At 45.3% G+C, this 19,926-nt stretch overlaps 1 protein-coding gene across 2 annotated transcripts; it reads left to right on the top strand.

Annotated features, from left to right (window-relative positions):
- The first annotated feature begins 3,411 nt into the window (after window positions 1-3,411).
- LOC111162158 (coiled-coil domain containing 160) lies at window positions 3,412-11,779 on the top strand. 2 transcript variants are annotated; one of them, XM_022526350.1, is made up of 4 exons: window positions 3,412-3,588; window positions 4,677-4,734; window positions 8,022-8,235; window positions 10,511-11,779. In XM_022526350.1, exon 4 carries the CDS (start codon window positions 10,535-10,537, stop codon window positions 11,504-11,506), a length of 972 nt encoding a protein of 323 aa, XP_022382058.1. In that variant the 5' UTR covers window positions 3,412-3,588; window positions 4,677-4,734; window positions 8,022-8,235; window positions 10,511-10,534; the 3' UTR covers window positions 11,507-11,779. The 2 variants fall into 2 exon arrangements, with proteins under 2 accessions (XP_022382058.1, XP_022382057.1); XM_022526349.1 differs by lacking the exon at window positions 8,022-8,235 and having other exon boundaries at window positions 10,511-11,517.
- Window positions 11,780-19,926: the final 8,147 nt, after the last annotated feature.

Genomic DNA, 19,926 nt, shown 5'->3' with positions numbered 1-19,926 from the left:
ATAAGAGGAAGGGAATTTGGGCACACAGACATACAAAAAGAGAAGACAGCTATATGAAAACACACAGATACCCAGGGAGAACGCCATGTACAGACAGAGACAGAGACTGGCGTGATGTGTCTACAAGCCAAAGAAGGCCACAGATGGGTAGCAACAGCTAGAAGTTAGGAGAGACAGATTGTCTCCCAGAGTGTCTGGATGGAATCATCCCTGCACACACCTTGATTTCAGTCTTTGGCCTCCAGCACGGTGAGAGACCGGGTCTGCTGTTTTAAGCCATCCAGGTTGTGACACTTTGATGCAGGAGCCATAGGAGGCTAATACAGTGGACAAAGGTAGAAGCAGCTAGGAGGCCGCTGGAACAGTCTAGACAAGAGATGGCGGGGTCCAGGATCAGGGTGGTAATGGTGGAGATGGTGAGAAACATCAGATTCTGGGTACATTATGAAGATAGAGCCAACAGAATCTGCCAATATATAGGTCATGGGGTGTAAGAAATGTTGGCCATTCTTCTCTGCCTGAATAATTTAAATACTTATCAACATACAATAAACACCTATACGTGTATATTTTTTCATTGCCTCAAATATCCCAGGTTTGAGGCTATTCAAACAAGGATCATTCATCAGGGAAGTGAAAAGAAGCTTATTTTGCTGTGTGATCAAAGGGTAAATCACATTATTTCTCTAGGTCTCAACATGCTACTTGGTAAAACAAGAAAATTGAGCTCCATCCTATGACCGTATGATTCTATTATTACCAGGTGCCTTGTTGCCTTGGTATTGATTAGTTTCCAGAGGATAGTAAACTGTTTTCTGCCTTCCATATTTGAGAACCGATCTCCAAGTCTGCAGTAGCCTTGAGTACAGAACTCTCTGTCCTCTCTGTTGTTGATTTTCTGCCACTTGATACTTTGAGTACATAAAAAAAGTGACCCACCATATTTAAAAATAGAAATACAGCAAGACCAAAGTAACCCCTTGTGCATTTTTTCAGGGATATGAGAGTGGAGTGGGGTTGCCTAAGGGGAGTCTGGGACTCCATCTGAAATAAAGATTTGGAATTTTGAGTCTTGAGATTTCAGAATCCCCTTCCTAGAGCACACTCTAAGCTAGCACCATCTGTGTGCTTATATTTATATTTTTAGGAGGGTAATAAATTTATAAAAGAGGATGACTAGTACTAACCCTGATAGCAAATATTTATATAGGGGTTACTATGTGTCAGGCATTGCTCTAAAGGTTTTTTTTTTAAGATTTTATTTATTTATTTATTTGGCAGACAGAGATCACAAGTAGGCAGAGAGGCAGGCAGAGAGAGAGGAGGAAGCAGGCTCCCTGCTAAGCAGAGAGCCCGATGCAGGGCTCGATCCCAAGACCCTGGGATCATGACCTGAGCTGAAGGCAGAGGCTTTAACCCACCGAGCCACCCAGGCGCCGCTAAAGGTTTTGAAAGTATTAATTTACTTAATCCTCACAAGGCTCCGGAGCTAGGCACAATTATTATTCCCATTGTACAAACAAGGAAACTGAGGCACAGAGCTATTAAGATTCTTTTAGTACATTAATAAGGGATCCTATGTCAAGCAAAAATAAGTGCAACCCTTTTAAAATAATTAAAACAGAAATGATAAATGCAAGGCAATGTAGAGACTTAGTATGGAGAAAAGAGGTTTTGTCAGAATCCCACAAACTACTTCTGACAGTGTCCGTAACAAAACACCCATGACATTAGGCCTCTTCCTGCTTCAAACCCTTGTTGACACTGGTTCTCTAAGGAGGAAAAAGGAGACTGAGAACTAGGCCTCGGGGCTTCTCAATACAACTTCACCAGCTCCCAAACACCTATTAGATCCGGTTCTCAAGAAGTTTTGAAGTTTCGAAATGTATCCTGGCTTGCTTGATGCTTTCTTTCTTTTATAAAGATTTTATTTATCCAGCAGAGATAAACACAGCTAGAGAGGGAACACAAGCAAGGGGAGTGGGAGAGGGAGAAGCAGACTTCCCACTGAGCAAGGAGCCCGACGTGGGGCTGGATTCCAGGACACTGCGATGGTGACCTGAGCTGAAGGCAGACGCCCTGCGACTGAGCCACCCAGGCGCCCCCCTGGCACTGTTTCTAAATCAGTCCCTTGCTGGGTCTGGAGAAATTTGACAGTCCCTTTTCTAACTGTGTTTAAATCTTTCACTTGAGATTTCAGAGCCAAAGTTTCATTTCTAGTAAATAGGGAGGAGCCTTTCTAAAAGTCACAGGTTTTTTTTTAAAAAAAAAAAAAAAGATTATTTATTTATTCATGAAGGACAGAGAGAGAGAAGGCAGAGGGAGAAGCAACCTCCCCACAACGCAGGGAGCCCTATGTGGGCCTCGATCTCAGGACCCTGGGATCCTGACCTGAGCTGAAGGCAGACCCTTAACCGACTGAGCCACCCAGGAGCCCCTAAAAGTCACAGTTATCACAATCTTGAACCCCCCAGTCCCGCTCTGTTCCAGGCCCCATAGCCTTTGCGGGGTCTATCGGTTGGTCAGGCCCAGCTGGGTCCACATGGGACCAGAGCCACAGTGTGTTATCAGTGTGTGTGACCAACTTAGTGATGGTAGAATCAGCAGCGGGCAACCGGGCTAATCCCAGTGTGAAAAGAACATTTATTTATTCAACCAAATGCAGGACTCGAGTCTCTAACATAATGAAGAACATGGGCTTGTCCCTACCCCCCACCGCCCCCCCCCGCAGTCAAATGCCGGAAGTCAGGAGCAAACTTTGAAGCTAGAAGAGAGCAGTGGTGTAGGACTGAGGGTGCCCCAGTAGATTTTCACGCTCAGATGGGTGCAGCAGTGCTTTGGGGAAGTTCCTGAGCTACCAGAGAGACGCAAGCCCAGCCTCCCCCTGGGGAACAACGGGGGACAATGCTCTCCCGACCGGGGGCCTTAGAACCCTGGCCAGAGGCAGAAATTCCGGCCAGACCAAGGTGTAGAGGCGCAGGGGTGAGCGTGGGGGTGAGCGCAGGGGTGGGCGGTAGGGTGCATTGCCACATTGTCAGGGACCCTGAAGCGCACCGAGGCCACTTTCCAGACCTAACCCTCTCCAAAGTCAGGCTGCGAAACGGCAGGCCTGGGGATGAGCCCTGCGCCACGCCCCCCTCCCCGCACAGTGGCCCAGTCCAGGTGGCTTTGTGAGTCACCCAGACCCTCTGTAATAAGCCCGCGGTGGGTGGGGCCGCCTCGCACTTTCTCGCCCCTTCCCAGCCGGACTGAGCCCTCGGCCGATTGAGCTTCGGTCGCCGGCGGGCCGCCGCCGCCCGCTGTGCCCGCCCCACCGAGCATGCTCAGAGCCCGGGCGGGCTCCGACTGGCGGCAGGCAGCGGCCGGCGCGCGGCGCCGGGCCCCCGCGCCCCGGTCCCTTTAAATCCGGCCGGCCGGTTGCTAGGCAACGGCGCGGCCCGCGCTGGCGCTGCACTGCAGAGGCTCTATCCCGCGCCGGCCGGGCCGGGTCGCGGTGGCCAGTGCCGAGCCCAGGGCTGCCGCCCGCCGGTGGTGGCTGGCTTCGGGGAAGAGCGGCCAGGGCCCGCCGGACCGCACCCACGTCTCCAGGTACGTCTGCGCGCGGGAGCGCCGGGGCTCCCCCGGACACCCCGCTGAGGGACCCCCTGCCGAGACACCCGGTCCCCGCCCCAACCTCGGGGAACCCTCCCCCCCACTGCGGCTCTCTGCTCTCCTCTGAGCGCCTGGGGAGCCAGGGGAACAGGGTGTGGGAGTGGGGTGCGGAAGGAGGAGTGGGGTCAGGCCTCGCCCGCTGTCCCTTCCACCTCCCCCAACTCCACCCGCCAGGGAGTAGGGACAGGGGAGGTGGGAGGGACCGCCCAGACCCGAGCCCCCTTCTCCCCACTGGAAGCAGCGATGGCGGGAGTTTGTTAACCATTTACGGAGAAAACCCCCAAACTATGCATGCACAGATACAGCTTTAGAGCAAGAATGTGACTTCCATACTAATAAAGTACTCAGCCTTTGGAATTAAGGTGACTCCGTATCTTTTCTTGTACGAGGAATAGTTTCACACTAATAACAAAGAATTGGAGGGTCAAAACCGTTTCCAGGGCCCAGTTTTCAACGGTACTTTGCTTCGCTCTCAGTATCTGCCAAACAATAGGGGAGACAATCTGTCCCGTGAAGTGAGCACTTGGCTCAAATGTTAGGACCCTGAGAGATTGAAGCAAAAAATCGAGATCACTTTCCTTTTTTACCGATTTCACAAATTAACCGGACTCTGGGGGAGGAAGGCAAGGCCTAGGCTCCAGCCTTCTGCTAACGTGGCTCTTGGCACGCTCATTAATAACAAGCATGCTCCCTCGGCCACCAGCCGTGGCTCATTTGTTCAGTAGGTGCTAAAGGCTGGGAGGCTGGAAGACACCCTATGCAATACCTACCACCATGATTCTTGTCCTGTTTGATATTTGCACTGCTTGGGGATGGAAGGCGTGGTGGCGTAACAGTTGGACAAGTGGGTTGGCAAGTTAAAAAGAAAACTTGCTTCAAAGTGTCTGGCATCACATTTTAGATAGGCCACACGGCATTCTAAGTATATCACTTGTCATTTTAAGCTGCATCTCAGATATAAACACGGATTTGGGCATTCTAGTTAATTATATTTTCTAATTATGCTGTGGGGATTTTATTTTCAGTTCAAACTGGAGAAGGAGAACAGCGGCATCTGATAGAAGACCTTGGACGTCGGAGAGTGTAAGTACAGTTGTGCGGGCTGATATCTTGTTACTGTTGGTGTTCAGAAGCCCAGAGCCTCACCCAACATCAAGTCTTCAACCTTGTAACTAGATCGTTAATCTGCACTGTCGGTACACTCAAAAAAGCCTCATGAAAATACAAAAGAGAAAGGGTCCTGGGGGCTTTAACTAAGCCAAATAAACTTTGAAGGGAAAAAAATAAAAGTCCTTTTCCTACCGTGTCCCCCAAAATACTATTGCATACACCAGTGGAGACGTTATAAGACTGTATAAAAACTTGGTTAGAATCACAGCATTATAGAATTTTTAGAAAGAATATCAAGGCTCATACATTCAAGAGATATTTGTTGGTGGCTACTGTGTATAGAGAAACAAAGATGAGTAAGATGCCAGGAGATCACAATGTATCAGTGAAGCAAAAGTATGATGAAATGCTGTGGGAGCAGCCTGGGAAAAAAAAATCAAGAGTGCAGAGTCATCCTTGCTAATCTTCAAACTGGTACTCCCAACTGTGATATTTCTAAGGAGTTATTGGCGGCTCTGAAAAACACTGGGGCATTCGGAAAGTTCTGGACAAAGCAACTGGAGATAAAATGAAAATATCTTCAGTTGTGGAAAAAACTACCTTAGAACCACTTTGGTTTCAGAAATGTGGGAGCATCTGCCACCTTCGGGATTTGGGGCTGACTTTCCCCCAAATTAATATAAGATTTGAGTTTAGGGTCCTCACTGCTTGTTTTAATAGCACCTACATTTTTTCCCCCCAAGCTGACTCTTTCTGGGGTGTGATAACTTCCCGCTGGCAACTTTGGAGCACTTCTCTTTGGAGAAGGGTTGGGTTGTTTGACTGGCTGGTTTCTGTTCCAAGGGAGGGGAAGGAAAATCTAAAAAAGAACAAAACCTGTTGTTTACAGGGGACTTTACAGTTGCTTCCGGTTAGGGTTTTATTTGTTTCTCTTAGCCACCTGTGAAATGGGTATACATTGTCCCTATTTTATACCTGGAGAAACTGAGGCTCACAAAAGGTAATTTTCTCATTGTTCTAAAGTGTGGGAGTCAAGATGTCTGCCACCCCTCAAGATTCTTTCACTATCATCTTCACACTCCGTTCCTTTCACGAGAACTTCCTTTTCCTTCGTCCCCACAATTCTGCACACTAACAAGGTGTTCCCCCACCCTGACTTTGGGCACTTCATTTGGGTCCTCATTTTGGTATTTAACATTTTTCTGCGAGCCAGTGACTCTCAAGAGGGTGGACAATGTAGACGTTCCCCTAGAGGGGCAAGAATTTTCTCCAATAAGGAGAGACGGTAATCATGGTAGTGCTTTGTGCCTGGGAACAGTGGAGGCAGAAAAAAAAGGCCGAGAACTACTGCTTTTAAGTGAGAACAGATCAGACAATCGAGCAAAGAAGCCAGGCCAGTGACTTTCTTTGTAGAAGACTTTTTTTTTTCCTCCTTCCTTATTTTGGCCAAGCAGTTTTTCTGAGGGTTGGAAGAACTGAAACCATCCAAGAATAATGGGGAAAAGTTCCCTGCACTAAGAAGGGCCCTTTGTCTTCCCCTTGCTGCCCCTGAGCTGTGACTAGAAGCCACGCCTCTAGTCGAGGCTGGCTTGGGGGGGCTGAGGGCCCTGACATCAGTTTGACCATCCCAGGTTGGAGAGGACCTTTTGCAACCGCCATTCCCAATTTATGAAGTTTGCGACGAAGCACTCTGGCGGGGCGAGGGGGTGGGGGAAGCCTCTGGAGGTTTTCCAGAACTCTTTCCCAGTCCCTGCCTACCCCCGCCTGGAAGAATGATCGCATTTTGCAGACAGATGTAGATTTATGCAAAAGAGTTGGTCCTGAAAGTTCGAAATCAAATTCCAATGTAAATGAGATAAGGCAACGGAAAAAAAAAAAGTCTTTGATTTTTAGCTTAGCAAATTTCCCTAAAGCATGTGATTTTAAAAAGGAATATTTTAGAAAACAAATAATTAGATTTCACATAGTTAACCACTTACCCGCGTTAATATGAGTCTATTCCCCAGGGCCCCCTACCTTGAAAATGGAAATGAGATGGTTTTGTGGGTTTCTCCTTTCACAGCAAATAGCTGTGCATTATTTTCTGGAGCTATTTGAGGGTAGCTGTGTATTCGCCTGAGATTTTTATGGAATGGTTTGTCTGAAGATCCATAATAAATGATCATTCTTTGCTTAGCTCTGAACAATTCTTTTATGTGACATCACGTTACATTATACATTTATTTACAATTTCTTTTATCAGTGGTTCCCAAATTCTTAAATGAATATAAACCACTTCCTTAAGTCAGGAGATCCCTTACTCTCCACCCAAATGCCCTACTACTTTGCCACCAAAAAAGAAAGTCACCAGAGGATAAATGGTGATGTTTTCAGAGAGACACTAACTAGAACAATCAGGAGTCTATTATTAATTTATGTCAGGCACAAGGGAGTAGATGGAGCCATATTACGGACACCCTTGTCTTAACAGTGCAGTCCCAAGGATTTCTGGGGGATTGCTGTCTTAGAGGACCATTAATGTTATTTTTTGCCACATGACTTCAGATTGTTTTCCTGTGTTCTGGCTTGTTTGTTTCTTGAAATTTTTCATCTCTCTTGGACCTCCTTCCCTTACCCTTTAGTCCTTCAGTGGCCAATGTAGTGTTGGGTAGGTAGTACAGTAATAAACGCTCACAATTGATCCACTAAAAACACATGCTTATACTTTCAGTAATGGCTTCTGGTTTGATTTGCCCTATTACCCAATCAAGTTTATTGAGAGCAAAATGGCTGCCCTGGCAGGGTAGAGGAGTGTCATTGTTTCAAAGCATATTCCTTGTCCTTGCCAGAGAATACTAATGTCATACTTGCTCTGCATAAAAAACAAACAGTGCAGTTTGGGAAGAGAAAATGAGACTGGCAGCTTTTACCCCCGAGTCTGGGCATTGCCATACTCTGTGACTAGATTTGGGAACAAGCCCTTGAAGAATAACTTGCCAATGAAAGAGGAAAAAGAGAAAGAGAGAAAGGAGGAAAGAGAAAGAAAGAAAGAAAGAAAGAAAGAAAGAACGAACGAAAGGCAGCTCAGAGACCCCTTGACCCTGTCCTGTGTAAGCCATGGGAGGGAAATTCCAGAAGGCTTTTCAGACCTTTCTCTTTCTGTCCTTTGATATGTGACATGCAATTCTCCTTACCCTCCCCCCTTCATTTTTCCTCTCTCCTTTTGTGACCATTTAAAAAAAGTACCTAAGCTCTGAAAGTAGTGGGTTGTTTTCTTTCAGTTTGTGGAGTGAAACCAGCCAAAGAATAAAGAGAATTTTAGAGCAAAACACTGACCTGGGAATCAGGGTCTCTGTTTTACCACTACAGGCTGTGTGGACTTGGTCAAGTCACCTGACTTCTCTAAGCCTCAGTTATAAAGTAAATAGACTCTTCCCAGTCCTTTGAAAAACACTGACTGTATCAGGAAATGATACAGAGGCTCAAGGAAGAAAGGTAGTGAAATTGAAGAGAAAAAAATACATACATGTTTTTGCCAGAGATTTATGTGGGAGGGTTGGAGATAGAAGTCACTTTCTCAAGGTGCAAAATTATTAATGAAAAAAGTTTTCTTCTGTTTTAACCTTTCTCTGTACCCAGGTCTTGATCTCAGATTTCTCGTTATCACTGTCTCCGGGGATACGGTGGCCTTCCCTTACTTGCCCCCTGCACACCCCCCTTCCCAATCAATCTCACTAGTGCCTTTAATCCAGAGTCAAGTAGAGGAATAGTAATCTGTCTCCCATGGCTGCCTGATTAGAAGCATTTGTATCTTTCACAGAATTGTCTGGTAAAACAGCGAATGCTATAAAAAGTGACTGGCAATTAGCTTCACTGTCTTCTCTCTTTCCTCTGTTCTTTTCTCTTCCCAGCACCCTGATAACTCCCAGCCATTTGCATTCATATTTCTAAGGGACTAGAGAAACCAGGATTAGGAGGATCTTCCCCTTTAAGGAAAGATAGAGCATAGATGCTTCTGGGTGGTAATTTAGTAGAATAGTAAAAGTCAGGACTATTTCAAGAGAAATTTCAAGAGAAAGGAGATGATGCTTCAATGGCAAACATAATACCATGAATTTCAAATCTCTGTTTATGAATGTGGTCTGGTTAACTAAACTGAAAGCTTGGTTTATATGGCTTTTGAACCAATCATTCTAACACCTTCACTGGATATCTGTGTCTTTCCCTTTCCCCAGAACCAAGTAGATGCCAGTGGGGAATGTACCCTTGGGGATAACGAGGACCTTCCCTCTTTCTTGGGTGGGATTAGGCATGTTCAGTACACACAGATAACAAGTTTACTCTCTCACCATAGCAAAGGAAATCTAACGTCTAAACTACTTGTTGTTGAGAAACATCCTGGAGGGATAATATGCCAAAAAGTGGTTATCTCAGAGCCATAGGATTATGAGGGTGATTCCTTTTGGTTTTGTGTGTGTGTGTGTGTGCTTTTCTGTATTTTCCCAAATTCTACAAAGAGCTTCCACTACTAATAGAATCTTTATATTATATGAAATGTTATATAAATATGTGTTACACACTAAGTGATATTATAACATTATAATCTTTAATAGTAGTAAAGAAAATATTACTTTAAAAAAGAAACACAGCAATTGCCATTCTCTGTTGCCAAGATAAAATTGTATTTATGTGCATGGGAAAAATAGATGCAGGCCTACTTTGATTTTTCTCAGCGGCGATGCTACAAATACATTGCAGCAAATGAATGTATAAGCTGGATAAAGCAACCCCCTCCTTTTTCTTCCCCTTTGGCAATCGCTGCAGTTGCTAGTTTGGTGGTTTCAAATGTCAGCGGCCTTTCAGTGTGTGTGCTTGGGTCCTCCTTTCTCCCTGCTCCGGGGAGTAGTTATACTCGATCAGATATTTCCGTATGCTAGGAAAGCTGTGTGTCATGGATTCTCTTTGAATAGGGAAGATTCCTTTTGGGACAAATAAATATCCTCTAATTTTTAGAAACTTGGAAAGTCGGTTGTGATTTGCTATGGTATGTTTCCACCTGAAAACTATGCTTGGAGTCAGTATCTCAAGAACACATTCGACGGCGTTAATATTTTCATTTGTTGGCATTCGGTTCTCATCATGAAATTGCTGTCAAAATGGATAGAATTCTGTACACTTGGCAGTCTTGTCTAAAAGCAAAGCCTAAGACTGGAATAGCAGGAATTTGCAGGTCAAGACAGAAGGGCATTTGGCAGAGTTACTCAGAAGGAAGTCTGCATGGTATACTTTACCAAAAGCAGCTCACATTGCATTAAGCCCTGACGTTTTAGTCACTTTAAAGAATGACTAAATAGTCCAATGCGAAAGAACTAGAAAAAAAAAAAATCAAGCGCCTTGGAAGCACAGGTATTCGCCTACTATTAATATGATGAAGCTGTTAATTCGAAACCACTTTGATTCTGGAGAAGCAGTTCATTTTTGTGTGTACGGTTGCTTTCCCATACTAATGCCTTCTCTACAGTAAATAGCCCCAAGTGTCCACTGATTGGTTACACCGCGTAGCAATGGAGAATCTGAGCGCCGGAAGTGTCCGTGAAACTTAACTGGTGTTCATTTCATAAAAGAGGGACCGGAAGCTCTTTCCGTGAGTTAGAGGGCGACCTTCCTCAGCTACAGGTTCTTTCACCCGTCAACCACCACAGGTAGCTCTCCCCATTATACCAGCTGCCAGTGTAAAGAGTGTGCCTTGATTTTAAATTTTGTCTTTCAGGAATTGGACGACGTACCTGGAGAAATGGACGCTAGAAGAAAACACTGGAAGGAGAATATGTTTGCTCCTTTTTTTAGTGCACAGGATATTCTAGATGAGGCTTCTCAGCCTGAATCTTCTTCTGAACAAACGACTTTAGATAAGGCCAATAGAATAGAAGGAATTTTTAATTTGTCTAGTAGAAAGTTTCAAGAAGAAAATAAATTTAAGAGGAAAGAATGTATTTCTCAACTAAACGAAAAAGAACAAGAACCAAATTTGAGAGAGAGAAAGATAAACCTTTCAAGGAATGAAGCAGACACAAATTCTGTCTCCTGTGACTCATCTAATTTGGATGTGGTGACCGAAGAAAGCTTTAATAGCACAGAAGACCGTTCTACCTGGAGTACAAAGGAATTACCAATCCTACCACGACCAGACATAAAGAAAAAATTTACCGAAGGAATGTCTCCCAAACTTCGCCTGAATCTTTTGAATGAAGAACTGGAAGAACTTAACATGAAATGTAGGAAAATAGAAGAGGAATTTGAAAATGCCGAAAAAGAACTTTTGAACTCCAAGAAAGAAGTCCCCGCAAAACCACTCAAGTTCCAGGAAACAGGGGGAGAAACTTCAAAGAAAGACTGGGAGCTTCAAGCTTTAAGAAATGACCTCTCCGAAAAAGCGACAAACGTCCAGAACCTAACCGAAGAACTCCAGCAAGCCAAAGAACTCATCCACAGGCTGAGCCTAGAGAACCAAGATTTGAAAGAGGCTGTTAGGAAACTCAAGCGGCAGACGGAGATCGGAAATGCACTCCTGAAGGAAGAGATGAAACTGTACTATGAGCTAGAGATGGAAAAGATCCGCGGGGAGCTGGACGCCATCAAGAACGAGCTGAGAGCTGAGAAGACCCTGCAAGCCAGAAACAACAGGGCCCTAGAGTTGCTTAGGAAACACTTCGCTTCTGTGACGTCATCAAGTACCCTGGACAGCTTGACGGAGGATTTTTTTTAAAACTCAAAAAATAAAAAAAAAAGCCTTTCATGAGGCAAATCATGGAGCCAAATCAGTGTTTCTTGTGCTTTCTTTGTGTGCTACTTAAAATGTGGGCGGTGGGAGGTAGTTGTTCATTTGGGTGGAATCGGGCTATCCGTGAAAGTGTGTAAGCCTTACTTTCATAGCTTCTGTTTTCTCTTTCTCATGACGGTATTACAAGAGTCCAAATGGAAATGAAGCTTCAGAAATTTCTTTTTTATATATATCTACTTCACTCAAAGACATGTAGTGACTCACCAAATCATTTATGAATACAAATCAACAGCCATTTTGTGATATTGTGAGCAATATGTCCTTGGCACGTGAATATTCTTCCATCTGTGTTGGTTGATGTTAACAATAAAAATCTTGTTTGTGTGTATAAGCATAGCATGCGTCTCTGGGTCTTATAGCTGCCGCCTGTTCAGACTCAATGGGACCCTAAAAATGTATCTGCTTTCTTTGAGATTCAACCTTAATTAGCCACATATAAACATCTCCGGAAAAAAATGCAGCTTCCCCGCCCCCTGCTGTTTTCCCCATGCTTTCTTCCTTGACCTGGCCGAGGTTCCCATAGACTGCGAGACGACTTAAGGGACACGGCTGTGACCTTTGCCAGAGCCCTGATTTTGTCCGCAGTAGCTTCTGCATTTTCTCATGTTGGCCAGCAAGGGGCGTTGTTGACACAGTTCTTCCCAAATTCCACCAGGGAAAACTTACCAGCTTCCTGCCTGGTTTTTGTCACCAGCTGGCCCCTGACTGGGGTGAAAGGTATAAGATGTCACCTAGGTAAGCCGTTGGCCAGCTGGCTTGGTTTTTCTGGGAATCCGGTCCTGTCAGGGGCCCGGGCAATGACAATTTTGTACTTGCAGAGAATACAAATGTCCGGCTTCGGTCCTTTGGTGGAGATGTTAGGCCCATTGAGTCTGTGCATTTGTTTGTCTCAATCATCAAGACCTCTTGTAATAGCTCTGTTTGCATGGTATTTTTAAGTCCAATGAGCCAAATGTAATTACAGCTACAATTGTAAGGCCTTAGGTGTCTTCCCTAATGGGAAATCCCCAAACTGGGAGTCCAGACACTTGAGTTCTAGGACCTGTTTTGCCATTAACTAGCTAATTAACCTTCCAGGCCTAAAATTCCTCATCTGTAAAATGAGGGAGTGCATCTATCATCCAAATTCTGTTCCATTCTGATGTTCTCAGTGGTTTGATTTGTTGGTCTAACTGTACCTGTGAAGTAGAATTCCTATGGTATTGGATGCATTTGGTTCTAATACTTGGGGGAACTTCTTTGCAGACTCCTCCCCTTTCAAAGGAAATATACAGAGGCTCTTTTTTTTTTTGTAGTTTGAACACCCCCAAATACCATGTCAATAATAAATCAGGAGAGGAAACAAATGAGGTCATTTGTTCTCCTTTCTCTTGTTTCCTTTATTCCCTAAGGTCAGGGAAGCCATTGAAGGGAGGCCGACTATGCTGACGTACAGGCTGAGCAGGGTGTTTCTGGCCTGGGAAGATCAGACTAAATTGGAAGATAGTAATCCTTGGTGCCTTCTGGCTGGGCCCTGATAGCCTAACCTGTGTGCTGGCAGCCTGTGGAAAAGGGAAGATGGCCTTCGGGTTTCTGGTGGTCCCTGGCTTCCCACCAAGGGTCTAGGCACAAAAGCAAACTAGGAACAATGTGCCTGTTTCGCTCTCTTCCTCACCATCCCCTTCAAAGGTAGCCCTTTGTCCTTGCCCCAAAAAGACTCTGTCCTTGACTGCTAGTGTACAGAGCCACTTACATGTTTAAAATATTGCACAAATTGTGTTAAGCCACTAGGCTCAATTTTCTGAGTAGACTACAATTTTCAGAAAGGAGTCTTTGCTCCAGGAGAATTTCCGTCAACCAACTACACATCTAAAGTCTTCAGTGACAGACTGGTTTATATTGCATGAGTGTGTATGTGTGTTATGTGTGCTTAGGGGGCAGGGAAGGAGTGTGTCTAGAAAAGATAAGTGCATGGCTTAGCCCATCTCTGAGAGGGGGTGTATTTTTTGGATGGAGCTAGAACACAGATTCTTTTTTCTTCAAAGATTTATTTATTTTAGAGGCAGGGAGGGGCAGAGGGAGAGGGAGAGAAACTTAAGCAGATTCTGTGCTAAGCTAGGGCCCCACACGGGCCTCAATCTCATGACCCTGAGATCACAGCCTGAGCCGACACCAAGGGTGGGGTGCCTAACCGCCTTTGCGACCCAGGCACCACGAGATCACAGATTCTTGGTGAGACAGCCTGGGCTGCTGAGCCCCAGTAAGGCCTGCCCTACAGAAAGACCCTATGAAAATCATAGGTCCAGACACTGACCAGGGAGAGATATACAATCACCAGGTCCAGAGGGCCAAGGAGAAATGGAAGCAACATTCACAGAACCAACAGTTTGGAGCTGGGAAGAGGTCACATCTTTTGATGCTTTTTTTTTAGTTCTTTTTTTTTTTTTTAAAGATTTTAAGTCATCTCTACACACAACGTGGGGCTCAAACTTACAACCCTGAGACCAAGAGTCACATGTTGTACTGACTGAGCCAGCCAGGTACCCCCACCCCCCCAATGCTTTTATTTTTTAGAGCAGGGCTATGATGAGCTGGGAGAAAACTGGGCAGTTACTGTTCTTCATGGGCAGATGTGAACAGCACTGGGTTGACATGGCTTAAAGAGGCAGACTCAAGGCAGACACAAATAATCTGTCCCATCATTGCCGTAATCACATTTGTTACATTAGGTGGCCCCCAACTCTGATTAGAATATATTGTCACTGATGCCTGGGTGGCACAGTCAATTAAGTGTCTGACTCTTGGTTTTGGCTCAGATTGTGATCTCAGGGGCATGGGATCGAGCCCTGCATGGGACTCTGCACTTGGCATGACATCTGCTTGGGATCCTTCTCTCTCTGTCTCCCTCTGTCCACCCCCCAGCTCCCCCTCTGTCATTCTCTCTCAAATAAATAAATCTTTTCTTTTTTTAAAGAATATATTGTCACTGAACCTTCTAATATATCAAATGGGAGCTGTGGAAGTGGTTTTTTTTTTTGTTTTTTGTTTTTGTTTTTGTTTTTAGTGGGACTAGCAATCAGGCCACTTATCCCTTTAATCTGTTGGATTAAATATTTGAAATCAGCAATGCAATTGCAAACCATTCCCTACCAACTCCCAGTTCCTTCCTTACTAAGAAGCATGGGCTGTCACAGGGCCCTAGGATTATCTGTTCCACCTTGGGTTCACAGTCCAGTTCTAGAAACATTTGCTAAGCACTTACTACCATCATTCATCACTTCTGAAACCTACTTTTTTTCCCCCTTTTTTAACATTTTGACATCCCTGAATTTGGGACATGTCTTCGAATCAATGGCATATTGTAATATAATTGTCAGTTTTTAAGAATCTTTCTTAGTGGTTCATAAAATGATGGTATATCTTACAATCAATAAGGTTTTAGATTTGATGAAATATGGCATGTGCTAGGCTGGGGAGAGCAGGATAAAAGGATTTATGACTAAGACAGATCTCTGACCTCAAGGACCTTACTGACGCAACTAAGTAAAACAGTGTGGTAAGCCCTATCCTAGCGGTGCTGGCAGAAAGTGCCGTTGGGAGCACAGAGGAGGATCAACGAATTCTGCCTGTGGGGCCGGGAAGGACTTCATAAAGGAGGTGACATTTGAGCTGGGCCTTGAAGGATAAGAAGGATTTTTCCAGGCAAAGCATAGGGGCCGGAGCCGGGGCACTTCTGGAATGTGTATGTGGAAGATCTACTTGGCTCCTAAGAGGACTCCTAACAGTGATGAACAAGAACACGGGGATGATGCATGTTGAGTGTTTAAGTCCCTTCTGAGGTTCTACTCTGAAGACTGTGATTCCAGCTGTTTTGTTCGTTTGCAGATAGACTGGAGAACACAGGTCTCATGACAGAAAGGCCAGGTTCCAGATAACAAACAGCAGGAAAAAATTTTGCTGGTGCCACTGTCCCTTGGCCGCCATCATTTTTGTTTTGGAAACAAAAGACCTAAGAGGTTTTGGTCATGACACCCAGCTAAGTCCACCATGAGTGGTCAGGTTTCAGAGGTGCGTGAAAGAGAAACCCCACACTGCTCCTTTCTCCGAGGACCCAGTAGGGCGCAGAGGTTAAGTGCACAGACTTTACTCATCCGCTTACTAGCCATGTGACCGTGGGCAAGTTGCATATTCCCCTGTAACACAGTTTCCTCATTTTGTAGGATGGGATTTATAAATAGTATTGTTGAGAGGATAACAAGAGATCACATACAGTGAGTGGGCATCACCCTTGTTGGTATCATCATTGCCCTTGTGTAAGTGACAAGGGGAAATTGACCAAGTCTATGTGTCTCTTCCCAGCTATTACTCTAGCCAAACCTTTCTCACTTATTGTCCCTCCAGTTGTGTTCTCTGGAGAGAATATGGTAAACTCACCACGGTACATGTATCGATGATGTGTGATGTGCCTGAGAAGGTGTGATAAGTTGCAGAGATGCTATTTCTATTTTATTTGTATATGAAGTCTTAAAGCCAAAGTGTTGAGTCTGTCGTGATGGACTTTCTGGCCTCAGGACAGACCCTGTAAAGGGAATTTTCTTGGGTCAGAGCCTACCCAATCCCCCCTTCAATCAGGCTGCTGTAAGAATACCAGAAGCGGGGAGAAAGCCCTGCTCTAGTGCTCCAGTGGGAAAAAGCTCATCTAGGAAAAGGGAATGAAGACAAGAGAGCCTATTATAGTATTTTCCATTTCCCATTGGCACAGGGAGCCATGCAGCTGGGGCCCCACTACAACAGCTGCTCAGATAAGAATAAGTCATTGTCTTCCTCTTTGTACCTATAAGACACTGACGCTGCAGTCCCCCTTGTATTGTAGGTGAGCCCTCCTTTCCATATGGAGCATCGAGGTGGCATCTCCATGGTGTGGTGGCCAGAGCAGTGTCTGGCTCTGTCTCTTCTCCTCTCACCATTAATCCCACCCTGTCTTCTGATGATTGTTACATTTCAGTGGGCTCAGATTGACATTCTCCCAGGAGAACAGGTTTATACCTGGGTCTCTGAGGTATCCTTGAAGCATCTTTTTTTTTTTCCTTTCAGCCCATGCCTACTGACTCCACAACAGTTGTTGCCGTGTATATTCTCAGACCACAATGAGAGACACACCTGAGAGATTCACTAGTACCCTAGGCTGCAGTGAGGCTGTGGGTTAAAGCTGAGCTACAAAACTCTGTTACATGTAATACACTTCCACGTGTGTCGTCTTATGCGATCTGCTCAATCCTTGATCATCAGATGAGGAAACCGAGGCTCAGAGATATTAAACGATCTATTCAATATCACTGACAGTAAGTGGTAGGTCCAGAATCCAAGCCCAGACTGTCCAACTCCACATATGATGCTTCCATCATATCGGGCCATCTTTCATGCTAAAACATGGACCAAAGACTCAATCACCGTAGAGGTTATTTAACTTTCTCAAAAATAGACTGGCTTATTATTGCAATCTGAACTCAACCTGAGTCAGCTATTTCATAAATAGCTGAGATGAACGTCAAGTTGTATGCCATGATTGGAAAAGACCATAAAGTGTCCATGTCTTCTGATGACGGGTTATTAGGCTTCCCTAAAGGACACAGCATCCTCTTCTTAAAGATTTTACTTCTAGTTTTTTAAAGATTTTATTTCATTAATTCTTTTACATAATCTCTACCCCCCATGTGGAGCTCGAACTCATGACCCTGAGATTGGGAGTTGCATGTTCCACTGGCTGAGCCAGCCGGGTGTCCCTTTAAAGATTTTACTTTGGGAGCACCTGGGTGTCTCAGTCAGTTAAGTAGCCGCCTCTTGGTTTTAGCTCAGGTCATGATGTTAGGGTCCTGGAATGGAGCCCCACATCGGGCTCTGTGCTCAGTAGGGAGTCTGCTTCAGGATTCTCTCTCTCTGTCCCTCTCCCACCACTCACCCTCTAAAATAAATAAATATTTAAAAATTTTTTATTTTTAAGTAATCTCTACACCCAATGTGGGGCTCAAACTCACAACCCCGATATCAAGAGTCACATGTTCCACTGACTGAGCCAGCCAGAAGCCCTAGCATCCTCTTCTTGTAGCGATGAAATTAACTGTAATAGTAGTGATGAAATTAACTGTAATAGTACTGTAAATAAAAACAATTGAAATGTGAAGACCAGTTGATAGCTTTCTAAAGCAAGCTCCAGCACCAATGGAACCAAATTAATAAACGAGCAGAACTCCTTGGTCAATATTCACTGTCACTTTGGGGTCAGATTTTTTTTCTTATAATTCAAAATTATTCATTGTTTTTCAGTCAATACTTTTTTTTCCCTCAGAATCTTTGGCCCCTAAAGTTTTCACTGAAAGTTGACTCTTTTTTTTTTTCTTTTTTTTAGAGAGAAAGAGTGGAAGCAAGCTGGGTGGGGGGCAGAGGGAGAGGGAGAAAGAGAATCTTGGGCTCGATCTCATGCCCTTGAGATCAAGACAGGAACCAAAATCTGGAGTTGGATGCTTAATTGACCGAGCCACCCAGGCGCCCTGAAATCTGACTACTTTTTAAGAAAAAAAAAAAAAAAAGTGCTGCGGGCCCCCTTGCTGCATAGAAAGAGTTAAATATGTTTGATGATTTATATGCTTCTTTTTTATTTCCTTGATGCCCTGGAAAGTTTCTCAAAGTTACCATAAATAAATCATATTCTCTTCACGCATAACTGAAACAATAGTTGAATAAACAAGTTCAGGATCTCTTTAATAAAATATCTTCAATAACAAGATAAAACATTTTCTTTAGATTTAAAATTTACTCAAGATCTTACAAAAGAGTATCTCCCCTTCATATCACGGAGTAGGAGAAGATCTGGAGAGCTGCTTCTGGCATTCATAAATGTGGGTTATGTCAGCCGAGAGCCTGGAAGCCGTTTCTGGTTTTGAGGTAATCAACCTTTTAAGATGCATAATATACTTTTATGTGGTTTTAATGAGTACAAAAAATATATTTGCATGTAGTATAAGGACTTTGCCCCCATAAAACATGATTTACCTGAAATCTTTTCCTTTGGGTATATATTAGGGCAGCTTAGAAAGAAAGTACTGGGAGCAAGGGGCTCCCGTTCCTCTGCGTGGACCAGGGGAGAGCGGCGTCCTAGAAACAACAGAAAATGTGGAGTTTGCCTGGTTGGGTTCACTGGTAGATGTCACTGAGATGGCGTCTGGGGTGCTGGAAGGTTATCAGGGGTCAACACCTGTGAAGGAAAAGGAGCAGAAGCAGGGTTGAGCAGAGACAGAAGTCCGGTGGCCACACGAATCCGACCAAGCCTTGACAACCCCAGGCAGGGAGCTCTGGAGTCTTGTCCATCAGTGACCTGTGTAGGGCGGACATGGCTGGGCCTTCGTAGCCTGGCCTCGCTCCGTCACCAGACGCGAGCCGCGCCCGGAAGGGTGTAACTTGGGACAGAGGGACTCTCTGCAGATATGGCAGACCCCGAAGGAACCCCCAGCTGGAGACTGTCCGCAGACCTCGCTCCTCTCTGTTGGGCCGCGAGGCCCTCCTTGAGGGAGACCTGGGTGGTGCATTTTGTGGCCCGCCACAGTCGTTCCCTTGCACCTGTCCTTCTGGGTTCCTTTGGGCCTCTCTTCCAGAGGAGCACAACTCACAACTCCACACCACACCTCCTGCCTTCACCGCGCATCCCAGCCCGCTCTCACCCCTAGCTACCGCCCTCTGCTGGCCTCAGCGGACCCTCCTCTCGGGAGACGGAACCCTCGGTCATTAACGCCCTTCTCAGCTTGGGGCTGCTGTGCCTGCCCACCTCCGGTCACCATTCGCAAGGGAGTACTGATAGGCCCAAGAGGCAACATGTTTCCACATGCATTTCTCCAGATCTCCATGGTATAACCACAGCCCTACCTCCTCCTGATAATCATCAATTACCCCTGCCCAGTCAGGGAGCTCTCGTCTGGCCGGCTGGTCCCTGGACGCAAGGAGCCCAAAGTGCCCCCGAGCAACCGCTGAAGCTTATAGTTCAGTGGGATTCTCACCGTGGCCCCAGAGAAGGTGTGCCCCCTTTGAAGACCAGATCGTCTAGTCCTCTGGAGGTGCAAGATGGTCAGCACAAAGTCCCTGCATTAGTCAGGATTCACCCAGAGAAGAACCATTAAGAGATTATATTTTTAGGGGCACCCAGGTACCTCAGTCAGTTAAGTGTCCTACTCTTGGTTTCAGCTCAGTTGGTGATCTCAGGGTCATGAGATCAAGCCCCACGTCAGGCTCCACACTTTGTACAGGGTCTGATAGGGATCCTCTGTCCCTCTCTCTGCCCCTCCCCTTTGTGCTATCTCTCTCCCTCTAAAACAAAC

Source organism: Enhydra lutris, unplaced genomic scaffold (assembly GCF_002288905.1).
Source record: "Enhydra lutris kenyoni isolate GAN:26980312 unplaced genomic scaffold, ASM228890v2 scaffoldscaffold89, whole genome shotgun sequence".
Classification (NCBI taxonomy): domain Eukaryota; kingdom Metazoa; phylum Chordata; class Mammalia; order Carnivora; family Mustelidae; genus Enhydra; species Enhydra lutris.
The sequence above is the reverse complement of the archived record's forward strand: the minus strand, read 5'-3'. Positions and strand labels throughout refer to the sequence as shown.

Bases quoted from the DNA above. Each gene is read 5' to 3' on its own strand.
- LOC111162158 (XM_022526350.1), top strand. From the start codon at position 10,535: ATGGACGCTAGAAGAAAACACTGGAAGGAGAATATGTTTGCTCCTTTT.